At 36.5% G+C, this 13,880-nt stretch overlaps 1 protein-coding gene across 4 annotated transcripts in view; it reads left to right on the forward strand.

Moving 5' to 3' along the window:
- LOC131436051 (uncharacterized) overlaps positions 1-13,880 on the forward strand; it is a 413,969-nt gene that overhangs the window by 53,910 nt on the left and 346,179 nt on the right. For all 4 annotated transcript variants that reach the window (XM_058604495.1, XM_058604496.1, XM_058604494.1 and 1 more), the window contains one exon: positions 5,769-7,525. In XM_058604495.1, coding sequence (XP_058460478.1) covers positions 5,769-7,525 — 1,757 coding nt within the window. The remainder of the gene's footprint in view (positions 1-5,768; positions 7,526-13,880) is intronic.

Below are 13,880 nucleotides of genomic sequence, written 5' to 3' on the forward strand. Positions count from 1 at the left end.
TTTTTTTATTTATTCGTCAAACAAATGTAGACTACAGACAAAAAAAAGTTACAATGGTTTCCTATATGCTACACATTATTTCTACGATTTGGTTTCAATTTTTCTTCTATTTGTTTCCTGGACATAGTTAGATCGATTTTTTGGCAGTTTTCGTTATAAAAGCGCATCATTTGATAAATAGGACTATTTTTGGCATAATTTGTTTTAAATTTTTTTTCGAGAATATTTGACGACTTCTGAGATGGCGACTAGGAGTATAAAATTTTAGTTGTGAAAGCAATGATTCAGATTGTACTCGTTGAGAAATAATGTCGTTGATAAAATGAAGCATTGTAGCTTTGCTGCGTTCTTCTAGTGTTTGTAAGTTTATGAGCATACAACGCGCTTTATATGATGGAAGAAGAAATGTAGTCCAGTTTAGTCTACGAAGCGCATATAGTATAAATTGTTTTTGAACAGATTCGATGCGTTCTACGTGTACGGAGGTACGTGGGTTCCATACTATGCTGCAGTATTCCAAAATTGGCCTGACGTATGTTGTATATAATAATTTTATTGTGTAAGGGTCCTGAAAATTATGACTAAAACGTTTCATGAAGCCTAACATACTATTTGCTTTATTGACAATTGTATTATAATGCTCCACGAAAGTAAGTTTTGAGTCTAAAATTACTCCTAGGTCTCTAATAATTTCACATTTTTCTACAGGTTGGTTTCCTAAATATATGTTAATAGTAGGAGACATGATTTTTCTACTTAACGTTACTGAACTACATTTTTTAACGTTTAGTTGGAGTAAGCTTTTATTGCACCAAATGTTGAATACGTTAATTTCATATTGGAATACTTCAGCATCTACAGCATTTTTTATTTCCATAAAGGGCTTCATGTCGTCTGCATATACAAGTACTTTTAGATGTTTGAGTAATAAGGAAATGTCGTTTACGTACAAGATAAAAACGAGAGGGCCTAAATGTGAACCTTGGGGAACACCTGAAGTGACATTTATTGATTTGGAGTATGTGTTTTGATAGTGTAAAATTTGTTCACGTTTTGTGAGATATGATTCAAGCCATTCTAAAAGTTTTTGTTCAATGCCATATTTTTTAATTTTGAATAGTAGTAATGGTATGTCAATTCTGTCGAAAGCTTTGCTGAAGCCAGTATAGAGAGTTTCGACATAATTTCCATTGTCCATAGCTTCCAAAGTGGATGTAATGAATTCCAGGAGATTTGTTGACGTAGAACGACCTTTGAAAGAGCCATGTTGTTTTGGAGTTATGTAATTTTTTACTTGTTGAAATATTTTCCCATTGATAATTTTTTCAAATAATTTTGGAATGCACGAGATAATGGCAATTCCTCGATAATTACGTATGTCTGATTTTGAGCCTGATTTAATGACCGGTACTAAGAAGGAGGATTGCTATCTATACCCATCTCGAATGCAGTCCTACGTCAATCTTGCGGTTATGTCTCTGGGATTACCTACACGCATACTTGTGGCTATTCAGTGAGTGAATCGAAAGTACTCATTTTCGTCAGCTGTGAACAGATGTCAAAGAATGAGTAGAATTTAAAACTATCACTGAGCAAAATTGCCTAATTGCGCCGATCGATATTTTCATGTACAAAATTTTCAAGTGTTTTTAGGATGGAGAAAATAAAAAGTTGTGTGGACAGCGAGTCGTATCAGGCTCTAGTTAGTAAGTAAAATACATAATGTTTATGCATGTATTCATTGTGAAATATAAGTACATTGTGAATAGATTTCCAATGCCCCGTGCGTGGTTGTCTGATGGTAATACCAAAAGATGCAAGATTGTTCCGGATACTCATTTACAAATGTCAACAATAGAAAGTAAGTTCTACTCAAATTTTGCGAAAAGCATATTTACCCAAAATTGCGTAGATCCCGTTCTACTCAATTATGGGAAGGTATGGTTTTTGCGAAATTGGGTGACTTTTAACTCAATTTTGGGTAGCCACAAGTAAGCGTGTACTCCATGGTTCAAATTTATTTTTTGTCGTGAATACGACTTACTTTACTATGGGGCGCCAACATTTAACCTCTGGGAGAATGAGAAGTTTTTGATCGTGAATATCTCTTGTTATACTTAACGCAACAACATAATTTTTTCTCCATGCTATCAGCAATATAATCAGGAATTTGTGATTAAATTTTCAACAGTGTAAAAAATCCATAAATAACTCAAAATCTATTTTTTCTTAATATTTTGGAAACAACGAGGAAAACTCATCTCGTTTGCTTGTCTTTTTCGCACCAGGACGACGGTTTTGAGGTAGTCAGGCACATATCTGTTGCGGTGTTCAACTGGCCGAATGTAGTAGTTATTTTCTGACCGAGAATTATTCATTTTTTCTAGTACGTTAGACGGAACTGGATATCGTGCTGATGTTCTTCACCACCATCAGTAATAATGAGGTGGTGAAAACTTGCTCAGGTGGTGCTCTTCTTCGCAATCAGACGTCGAGGCTAGCAATAAACCAGCAGTAGTAGAGAACTGAATTTTTAGTTAAATTTCAAGAACTAACCTCAGAACCTAGATTCTGGTTTACCTGAATTCTGAAGTTAATTTTTATGTGGAACACATTTTTGTTTTCTATATATTAGAAACTCAAGAAAAATGTGGTCAGGTTTTGAACAATTACAGCTCAGTCAATTTTGTATCAATTATTAATATTATGTCACCATTTGATTGGAAATATTTCTACGTATTGATTTGAATGTTCATAGCCATGTATTTTTAATTGTATATCATTGAAATAATGATTATTAGCTAGCAGTGTCCTATTTTGTCTGCAAAAAATCTCCAGCATACCGGATTTCCCTGTCATAGTCGACGGTTTTTTTTAGTAAGCGAAATATCAAAGGGAAAGCATCGCTTTTGAGTGCATAAGATTAATTTCTAATTCATATAAGATGAACTCGATTGATAATGAGAAAAAGTTTATCATTTCAATCGAAATCGCAGAAAGGTAGAGAACCGCTATAAAAATAACTGCTTGCATACAAAACTTGAATACAAGCTTGAGGAAGAGAAGCTTAAATATCGATATTCGTATCGCAATCATGTACAAACATATATTTGCATACATTTGGGCTATTGATGTAATTTCGTCGGCTACAAAACGAATTCAAATCGCGACAAATAGAGTCTACATTCTGGGTTCGCAGACTCTCGTGCATTTTCGGATTCAAAAGTGTGACGATTAATTGAAAATGTCGATCATTAGAAATTTTGGTTTCCTTGTTCCACATCAATGGCTCGAATAACCCCATCGGGCTGATCCTTGTAGTTTCAAGTTCCGAATTTAGTTTCATACTTCTATTTCAAATTTCGTTCCAGATCACAGATTCAGAATTTAAAACTATGACTCTATTACTGAATCCTATTTCAGGATTTTCAAAATGGTTTCAAATTCAATTGCTTATTCAGGGATTCGAATCCAGAGATATGATTTAGGATTTTTCAGAATTCATGAACAAAATTCAGGATATGAATTTTAGATCTGGATTCTGAAACTAAGTATTGGGTCTGAACACCGAACCTTCATTTAAAAACTGAATTCAAAACTTTAATTCCTGAATTGAATCTCAGAATTTAATTCATCAATTCAGTCTCAGCATTCGTTTCTAGAATTCAGAACCTATATGTTGGAACTAAATTGTGGACATGATTTCTGGAATTAGACGCTGGAACTGAATTCAGTTCTATAACGCAATTTGAAAAATTCTAAAAATAACTTCAGTACCTTACTTCTAGAACTAAATTTATGTCCTGGGTTTTTTCCGAATAGATTCCGAAAATTTGCAGCTGAATTCGGAGCATGCCCCAGATTTATATATTAGTTCTTAAATTTTAACAATTATAAACATTGGACAAATAACGCAAAGTGGTTTTTTAGAACCACTCAAATATTTCCAAAGGATTTTGAGTATTTCTACTAGTATCTAAATCTACAAAACTGTATTTGTTCCGTGTTATTTAATTGTATGGTAGAATATGTTTGCCGTCAATTAGTCGTACTGTAGTATAGATGCATCGTAAAAATTCTGGAAGCGAAGCAATGAAAGTTGCAAAATATACACAATCTAATACGAATGATTAACTCTATCCGGAAGTGAGAAAGAAATATGTCAGTTTTATTCGTATTCATGTCCTCCAGTTATATCTGTGACATTACCCAACCCGCCTTTTTTTTAAAGAAATATCATCGCTTTCCTTTAGAGAAACTGAAATGATTTTCATTAATTTGGGTTCAAATTTTCGTCAGCTGCTGCCTAATTTCAATTAGCTCTACCGTGGGTTCGAAATTGATGGTCTCGGATCAATCGAAACCAGTAGGATTTTGAATGCTATCAGTTCTATAACCTAACACCCAGATCAAAATTTTTTGCTCAAAGCTTGCAGACCATTTACGAATATTTTTATTGAAGGCTCGTGGAACACTATCATGGATTAAAATAATTGCGGTGCACACGCAACAGACCTCAAATCGATAATGTAACCATGGGCACAATACGGACATTCAAGTTTTAACCATTAATGTATTAATGCATCATTGCTCAGTTTACACGAGTGAAGTTCATTGTACCATGATTCGAGTATCACGTGCGGTTGAATCACTTACTGATATCACCGTTTGTGTAATTAATCCCTGAAAGCCCTACGGACATAAGAGCATACGGAAGAGAGAACAACATTAACACACGTGCAGTGATTCGACTTAGACAGATAAATACTTGGATGTGCTTAGTAGCAGTCACTGAACTTATTTACGTTTGACTTCGGAAGGCTCTGCCGTAATGACAAAGCCAGAAAAATAATCTCATTTGGACGGCTGCCAAGAGCGATTGCGACTGAATGAGTCGATTTTACGATTATGTTTTAACCCGTGTCGCATCCCGTTACTCATCAGTTCTGGCAAAGCCTAATGCCGAAGATAATGCTCATGAAGTAGGTAGAAAAAAATATCCCACACCGTGGAACATGAGTCGAACGGACAGAACCGAACCACGACGAAACAAGTAAATTATTGTCCCAATTTTTTTTTGTTCGCAGTCGTAACGCGAAAAGCTGTGCCATCCGTCGGCAAGAGCAGAGAGAAGTATGGACAAGATGCATCGCATAACCCGGTTTTGAAATGGAGGTTACACAGCCTGCAAAACCGGCCCAGGGCAGGACAGAAACACAGCTAGCGAAATGCAATCCCGAAAGGGAGAAAATTGAATCAAGAATGTTGCAAAACAAAGCACTATCTCGCAGAGCAAGCAATTGGCAAAGAGAAACAACGAAAACAACTTGCTCGACAAGCTCCGTTTGGCTGTGGGTTGGCTCCATCCTTCCTAAATGCTGTGAGGCTTAGTGCCGAACATGTCGAATGCACTAAAGGGGGGGGGGGGGCGAGGTTGTGGAGGGCGTGGGTCAGAAAGAAGATACCAGTCTTGCTGTCCTCAGGTCGGTATCAGGTTTTCGGTATCCAGAGCAGCGCAACGCTTTTGTTTTTGGGGTTCAGCAAGCAAAAACAAAACACCCTCTCACTCACCCTTTTCCGGGCCGGCCGACGAACGCGAGGCAGTAAATCATGCGGTCGGTGCAGGCTTGATCGTTCTGCATGAGCTCCATCTCCAGCCTCCAGCCACCCAAACGGTGTTGTGCAGATTTTCTTTCTTGAACCGTGGCTTCTTTAATTTGCTATTTTATGCTGTTTCTGTTTTTTCTTTTCTTCCTCTTTTTCTGCAGGTTTATCCCAGCACACCGATCGCTGGTGGTAGTGCCTACCTGAGGGCCCAACAGTCGCAGAGGCATTTTTCGTCTATGTCTTCGTCATCTTCGTCCTCGGCGGCATCAGGTTGCAACCTGGTAAACGACAACAATAACAATAACAACAACTACTACAGCTATGACAATAACGACAACGGCCTATGCAGAATTTCCGCAATACTTAAGCCAGTCATGCGCAGCAATAGCGGCAACGTTGGAGACCTACATTTTTCAAAACATCAACAACAACAACGGCCACGATCGGAACAGCATACTGTAGAGAATGCAACTGGCTCAAGTTCCACCAACACCAACACGAACACGCAACTGCAGGATGAACACCACCGTCATGTTGGATGCAGTCGGAATGAACGGACAAAGTGGAACCAGCAAAACATGGGCCCGTTAAACGGCTACCACCACAGTGACGATGAATGTGAGGGTGCTGCCGTGGAAGCAGCTGATGGTGCCAGGCTTGTTGTTGATGGTAGGGACTGGCGAACAGCACCAACATCGACTGCGGTTCCGATGAATGGTTCGGATCGGGCCCCGTTTAGTAGTGTGCGGATAGTGAACGGAGAAGCATACGCGTATAGTGATCTTGCCGCGCCGGAGCGTCGTTTGTTCGCTGCGACCGACCGACCGACGATCGATCGGATTTTCAGTGCCAGTGACAATAACAGCCGCAGTGCCAGTGGTAGTTCCAGTAGGGCTTTGGATAATCTACGAGATTTTGGTCGCAGCGTCCGGGATCGGTTCGTGGATATCATGCGGCTAAACGTGCCAGCGGCACCCGAAGGCAGCCGGACCAGTGTTTACATTCCGTCCTCGGATGGGACGACCGTCACAGATGGTGCAATCTCTCACGGTGAGGGTGGACCAAGACCTACCCTAACCATCCAGGTGAATCGTGTCGATACTAATAATCAGGAGCAGAATGATGTTGTAAATAATGCGTCCTCCGGGGTAAGCATCGTGAATTGCTACCGTGGGGCGCCGAAAAGTGCGGCGGATCCTAGTGAGGATCCGGAGTGTACCGTGGTATCTACCGGCCCGGATGTCCCGGAGGAAAGTCAATTCTCACCCAGTGATGTTAACAGTGCTGATCTGAATCCTACAATTATCGATAAAAATCATTCTGTAAATAGCAGTGCAAATGAAGAGCAAATGGTTCATGTTTCTAACACAGTAGTGCAAAGTGATCCCAATCTGATCGAGCATAGTTATAATGTGAAGAATAGTGCTAAGAATCAAACTACTTCGTACAAGCAGACGGATATCGATCGCATCGAACCGGCAGGCAACCGTACCTACATCTCGACCGAGGCTCAAACCGAAGATCCTTCGATGATCGCCAGCTTCCCCCATCCGGCCATCCTCACCGGTGGTATCCCGCATCCGCCTTCCCATCCCTCGCTCATGCTGGCTACCCCGGTCGGGTCGGAATTCAGCACCCGGGAACATCGGCGACGTGAAAGGCGCGAACGTCGCCAGGCGCGCAACCGGATGCAGCATGTCCACCCGTTGGACCAACCGCCACCGCCGCCGACGATGATTCGGCCACCCCCGATCGAAATCATACCGGATATTCTGCACAGCCATCTGCCCCCGCCGTACACGACGCTACCGTTGGGGGCCACCGTTCTGCCGGCACCGATGCTGCCGGCCGTTCCGGTGCACCATCGGGGGGCGGCCGACGACTGTCGGTACTCGTTCCCGATTCCGATTATACGAAGGTAGGTGGTTTGTTGTTTGTTTTCTGTTTTTCGGGGTGTGTTTGCAGTCACTCAATTGTACAATTCTGGAAACTGATAGAAGAAAAAGTGTAAAAAATAGGATCAAATTGATCCGATATGAATGAAACTTACAAAACGACTTCAGTATGACAAGGCAATAATTTTGTAATAACAGATGATCTTCAAATTGTTGTATTTGATTTAAGACTCTCAATACTAACTGACTGCTTTTTCGAGAATTAGAAAACTAATCGAAAAAATAAAATAAAAAACGCATCTCTTTTTTTTCATATTATTTTTTTTTTTTGAGTTCGTATAATCTAAAACATTAGGCGTTGAATTCATTACTTACTTTTCAAAAGTTAATTAGTTGCAGCTTAAACAATTTAAAGGCGTTTGTAAAATCGTCATTTAAACACTCAACTTAATTCTTCGGTCCGGGAAGGGTCTAACACTTTTGAAAAATGATTTATTTTTTCCTTGTATTTTCTTATAGTAAAACATTTCAAGAATATTCTTAGAAACCTATCGGAACAAAACTCTGGAAGACATGGACTATTACCATTTATTACCTCATATTGCGAAGTGACAAAAAACAATTTTCTACATGTTAAATACCAGACCCCAACGTTTTTCTTCTGCTTCGATTTACTTGAAAATTTGACAAAACATTCTTGAAATGTTTTGTTATGACAAAATAGAAATAAAAATATGATTTTTCAAAAGTGCTAGACCCTACCGGCTGTTTCTTTCGATTTTATAGGCAATAAACTTTAAATGCGTTGTTCTCGAAAACAGGTTTTGATAGTCCGTGTCCATCGTCATTCGAAAACTACTTCACCAATTCTGTGTTAAAGTTTGGCACACACTTTCTACATGAAAAATATTACACCCAAACGTTTTCTGTTTTTTGTTACTTTGGGGAGGTTTTATAACTACAAAATGGTGATTTTTTTAAAGAAAAAGCGCAGTTTTGACTTTAAACAACCACCAAAAATTAAAAAAAAAAATTAAAAATGTATCAGAACCTGTAAGTGAACTTGTTACTTGACATGTTTATTTTTTTGGAAAATAAAGATCTTACTTTATCACTTCAACAGCATTATAGTGTTTTACATTTCACTTATCATGTATGTAACCAATGCATATTCCTCCCGAGTTGTGCTAATCAGCTTCCGATACGTTAACCAAATACAACAGTACTATAATTCAAGAAATTATCCTAGTTTTAAGTACAGTTAAGAAAAGCCCTCGGCATCTCAGAGCTAAGACAGTGTGCCTTATTAAAAATATTATGAAATAAAATAACGAATGCATAAGTTGTTTTCGAATATTTCGAAATAAATGGAAAGCCAAATTTACGTCGGTAATTCATTTTACTTCTGTACTTCGAACAAATATTGCCAAATAAAGTTAAATTTAGTCTAGTTTTAAATGAAGGAACTAATCTGCTTTTAATCATCACTAAGGCATTGATATAATGCAATAATTCAATTTCATTGCATTTGTATCATTAAAGTTTCGTTGTGTCAGAATTAAGCATTGAATGTCGATATAAAACACGATGAAAAGTTATCGCAAGGCTGCTTTAATACATTTTGAATGCAAGTTTAATGCACATTGCTGAAAAATATGTAGCATTAACAATATCAAAATAGAATTGTAAATGCAGTCATATAAGGCATATTGTACCTTGAAAAATTTCATGGAAAGTTACATCATATTTCAACATACTTTAAAAGCAAAACGCGTTTTTTACCTTTTTTTATATATATAAAAAATAGGTATAGAATTCGCTCAAAATTTCGAAAAGTTTTCCGAGGCCCGGAGGGCCGAATGACATATACGAATCGATTCAGCTCGACGAACTGAGCAAATGTCTGTGTGTGTGTATGTGTGTGTGTCTGTATGTGTGTTGTCAACTAAGAGGTCGAGATCTCAGAGACGACTGGACCAATTTTGATCAAACTAGTCGCAAATGAAAGGTCTCCCCGTCACCCAGAACGCTATTGAATGGTTTTGAGATCGGATGTTTACTTTTTGAGTTATACGAAGTTTTATGTCAAAATTTTCAGTTTTTTGACAGTATCTGTCACATTTGACCTTGAAAACAGAATATGTTTCCAGACTTAGATTTCGCTCGGTAATACCTATCCAACAAGCCATAGATTGTTAAAATCCGTCCATTTTTAACGGAGATATCGATATTTTTGTGTAAGCCTTATTCCAGTAGAAGGAATTTTGAGCGCTGTATGAAAAAGCAATGCTTGGGAGCAACATGAAACACGATTTTTTATACTGTTACATATAATTGTTTCTAAGTACCAAAAGACTGTGTACAGCATCCTTTTTTATGACAATTTGCCTCGGACCAATTTTAGCACGGTTCATTTTTGGCAACATAATCTTTCGAATATGGCATATGTAAACCAGATGATACCAGCATTATCGAGTTGGAAGTAATTCCATAATTATATTGATTTAAACTATTTACAGCAATAAATGCTGGAAGAACATGACTTCCATATACCATACGACTCAGTTCGTCGAGATCAGCAAATGCGTGTGTGACAAATAATTTTACTCAATTTTCTCTGAGATGGTTAAACCGTTTTCTACAAACTCAGATTCATATGAAAAGTCGTATACTCCCAAACAAGGTTCCTGAATTACGTTTGGATCCGACTTCTGATTGCGGAACCACAGGATGATATGTGAAACGAAATTAAAATAATGCAATAAATTTTTCTCGTAGATGGCTGAACCGATCTATGATTCAAATGAGAGGTCTTAAAATCCTATAAAACCTCTTACTTTTTAGTCAGATCCGACTTCTGGTTTAGAAAATGCAGGGTGATTAGTATAAAAATGTCCATTTCACATAAATTAATCAGGTTTATCGGGTTTGCAGATTTGGATAGTCGATTACCAAATAAATTTATTTCAGTTTGAGCGGTATTCGTTTTTGGATTCGGAATGTACCCCCAAATTTTAATTCGCACTACAATTTCTCTAAGATGTCTACACACTGCTCAGGTGAATTTAACTGATTTCGGCTACACCGATTTTAGAATTCCAATTCCAGTATCGAATCGATTCTCAAAGCTCAATCATTTTCTCAAAAAAGACCAAATCGAACTTCAAAAACAAATATTACAGGACTTAAGGTCCCATACAAAATTGGTGAATTTTATCCGATTCTGGAATTACAGATGATGAGTTTATAAATTTCATGTAAATTGTTTGGCGTAATAATTTATGGCCATTCGAATTATTTTGGGCTATGCTAATTCCTGAATACCGGCTCTGGAAGTACCATAAATAATGACGAAAAACTCTAAAGTGGAAATTACTTCGACATCTCATGGAATGTTCAATCGATTGTCACACGTTAAGATTGAAATTCGATACGATTTGCAGTTTCGAAATTACAGGGTAATGAGTGATTAAAATCTCAATTTGCCGTTTAAAACGACGATAATTAAAATAATGTCATGAGAACTAAAACACCTAAGAATATCCATGCAAAAACACATGCGTATTGATAAAAAAAGGTATCATCTCACTGCTAGGTGGATTAATCACGTTTTTCTGTCACAATTGACCTTGAAAACAGAATATGTTTTCAGACTTCGATTCCGCACGATAATACCTATTCAACAAGCCATAGATTGTTAAAATCCGTCCATTTCTAACGGAGATATCAAAATTTTTGTGTAAACGACTTTTCTCCCTATTCCAGCAGTAGGAGTTTTGAGCGCTGTATGACAAAGCAATGCTTGGGAGCAACGGAAAACACGATTTTTTATTCTGTTACATACAATTGTTTCTAAGTACCAAAAAGACTGTGTACAGCATCCTTTTTCATGATAATTTGCCTCGGACCGATTTTAGCACGGCTCGTTTTTGGCAACATAATCGTTCGAATATGACATATATAAACCAGATGATGGCAGAATTTTTTTAAATTATTTTGTTTTAAACTACTTACAGCAATAAATGCTGGAAGAACATAACATCCATATATCATTCGAATCAGTTCTTCGAGATCAGCAAATGCGTGTGTGACAAATAATTTCACTCAATTTTCTCTGAAAATTTCCTTTCTACAAATTCAGATTCCTGAATTATGTTTGGTTCCGACCTCTGGTTCCGGAACTACAGGATGATATATGAAACGAAATCAAAATTGTGTAACTCATTCTTCTCGTAGATGGCTGAACCGATCTAAGATTCAAATGAAATCTAAGAATCATCTAAGATGCAAATGAAAAGTTTCAAGATTCTTTAAAACATCTTGCTCTTCAGTCAGATCCAACTTCCGGTTTCGGGGATACAGGGTGATTAGTATAAAAATATCTATTCCACATAAATTAATCAGGTTTATCGGGTTAGCAGATTTGGATAGTCGATAAAAAAATATTAACTTTTTTCAGTTTTAGTGGTATTCAGTTGTCGAATCAGAAGGCGGCTAAAAATTTAATTCGTGCTTTGATTTCTCAAAGATGTCTTCACTGATTTTCAAATATTTTGAAACAAATGTAAACTATACAGCTATTCAGGTGAATTTATCTGACTGCGGCCATACCGATTTTAGAATTCCGGTCCCAGTATAAAATCGTTTCTCAAAGCTCAATCGTTTTCTCAAAAAAGCCTAATCAAATTTCAGAAACAAAAATTCAAATTGAATTTAACTAATATACAAAATTAGTTTTATACATACATACAAAAATTAATGAATTTTATCCAATTAAGCTTCAAAGTTGTACTCAAAACTGTAATTTATTCGTCATATGGCCATACGAATCGGTTTGGGTTATGCTGGTTCCTGAATACCGGCTCTGGAAGTACCTTAAATTACCGTAAACTCTAAAGTGGAACTTACATATCATGGCATGTTTAATCGATTATCACACTTCTAGATTTAAATTCGATTGTATTTGCAGTTTCGACATTACAGAGTAATGAGTGATTACAATCTCAAATTGTCGCTTAAAACGACGGTCATTAAAATAATGTAATGAAAACTTAAACACCGAAGAATATTCATGCAAAAAAACACATGCGGATTGATAAAAAAAGGTGGACTATCAATACTGCTAGGTGGATTAATCACGTTTTTTAATATACACTCTTGTTCATTGAAATTCCAATTTATTTTTTTTCAATTTTACATCGATCATCGTTTTAATAAGATGTTCGATTCAACTGATGTCTGTTCCATAGTACTATTGATTTACATGTCATGTAAATTCCATTGTTTTTTATTCTGTATGGATCTCGAGTTATTTGGACGTGCAATTTTGGAGGAATTAGGTTTTAGCAGTATTTTTTCGTTTTTCTTTAAATTTTTGTGACTCGACACCTTGGGATTGTACAAAAAGTTTTCCTAGGACACTTCACTCAATAACAAAAATCAACAATTTTTTAACTCACTAACCAAACAAAAAAAAACAAATGAAATTTTATTTAAATTTTTTTTTAAATAATTTTACTTCAAACCATTCGGTTTAAATTTTATTTGAATCTTTTGAAAGTGGAGAAATTACAGCTAAAAGTTAATCAAACACTAGAATATTATTTCACAACCAATTCGCCTTTAGTAATCATTTGGGTGGACAAAATTTTGATTTCAGCTCTACCAAACTTTTCGTACGCCTTTTTTGTCCCATATGAACCGTACAAAATTTTAGTTCGATCGGTGAAACTATATTTCCTCGCCTTAGGTTTGAAGTTTATGTTTGGGTGTCAGTATCCCTATACTAAATTTCATACAAAATTTAAACCTCCCATTCGAAAATAAGGTTTCACCGATCGAGCTAAACACGGTTCTTATGGGATCCAAAAGGAACACGAAAAGTTTAATGGTGCATGATAATAAACCTTTTAGTGTTTTTCCCGTACAACCTTGTTCCACCTGCTAGTAATCATCCTACTAAAAGTAACCGTTCTGGAGATATTTAGACATGAAATTAAATAACTCAGATGTCACTGTACATATTTAGTACATTTAGTACTAATCTAATTTTCCTTATCTTAGCCATCATTTTGACAAAAGTAACAGTTTTTAATTTACAATGATATGAATGAAGTGCATGGAATTATTTTTGACATAAAATATTTACTGTTTCAGTTTTGTTACATTTCAACAATTCAAGTGATCTAGTACTAATAACTAATTTACTACATTTCAAGTGATTTAGTACTAATACATTTCCATGTTTGAGCGTTGCGGATAAAGTTTTGTTAATTTTTTTTCTCTTATTATGTTTAACTGAAACACAGTTTGATTTGATAAGTTTACTTAAACTAATTAATACTAATATCAACACTATTTATATCAAAACAGCGACCC

Source organism: Malaya genurostris, chromosome 3 (assembly GCF_030247185.1).
Source record: "Malaya genurostris strain Urasoe2022 chromosome 3, Malgen_1.1, whole genome shotgun sequence".
In the NCBI taxonomy this organism is placed as follows: domain Eukaryota; kingdom Metazoa; phylum Arthropoda; class Insecta; order Diptera; family Culicidae; genus Malaya; species Malaya genurostris.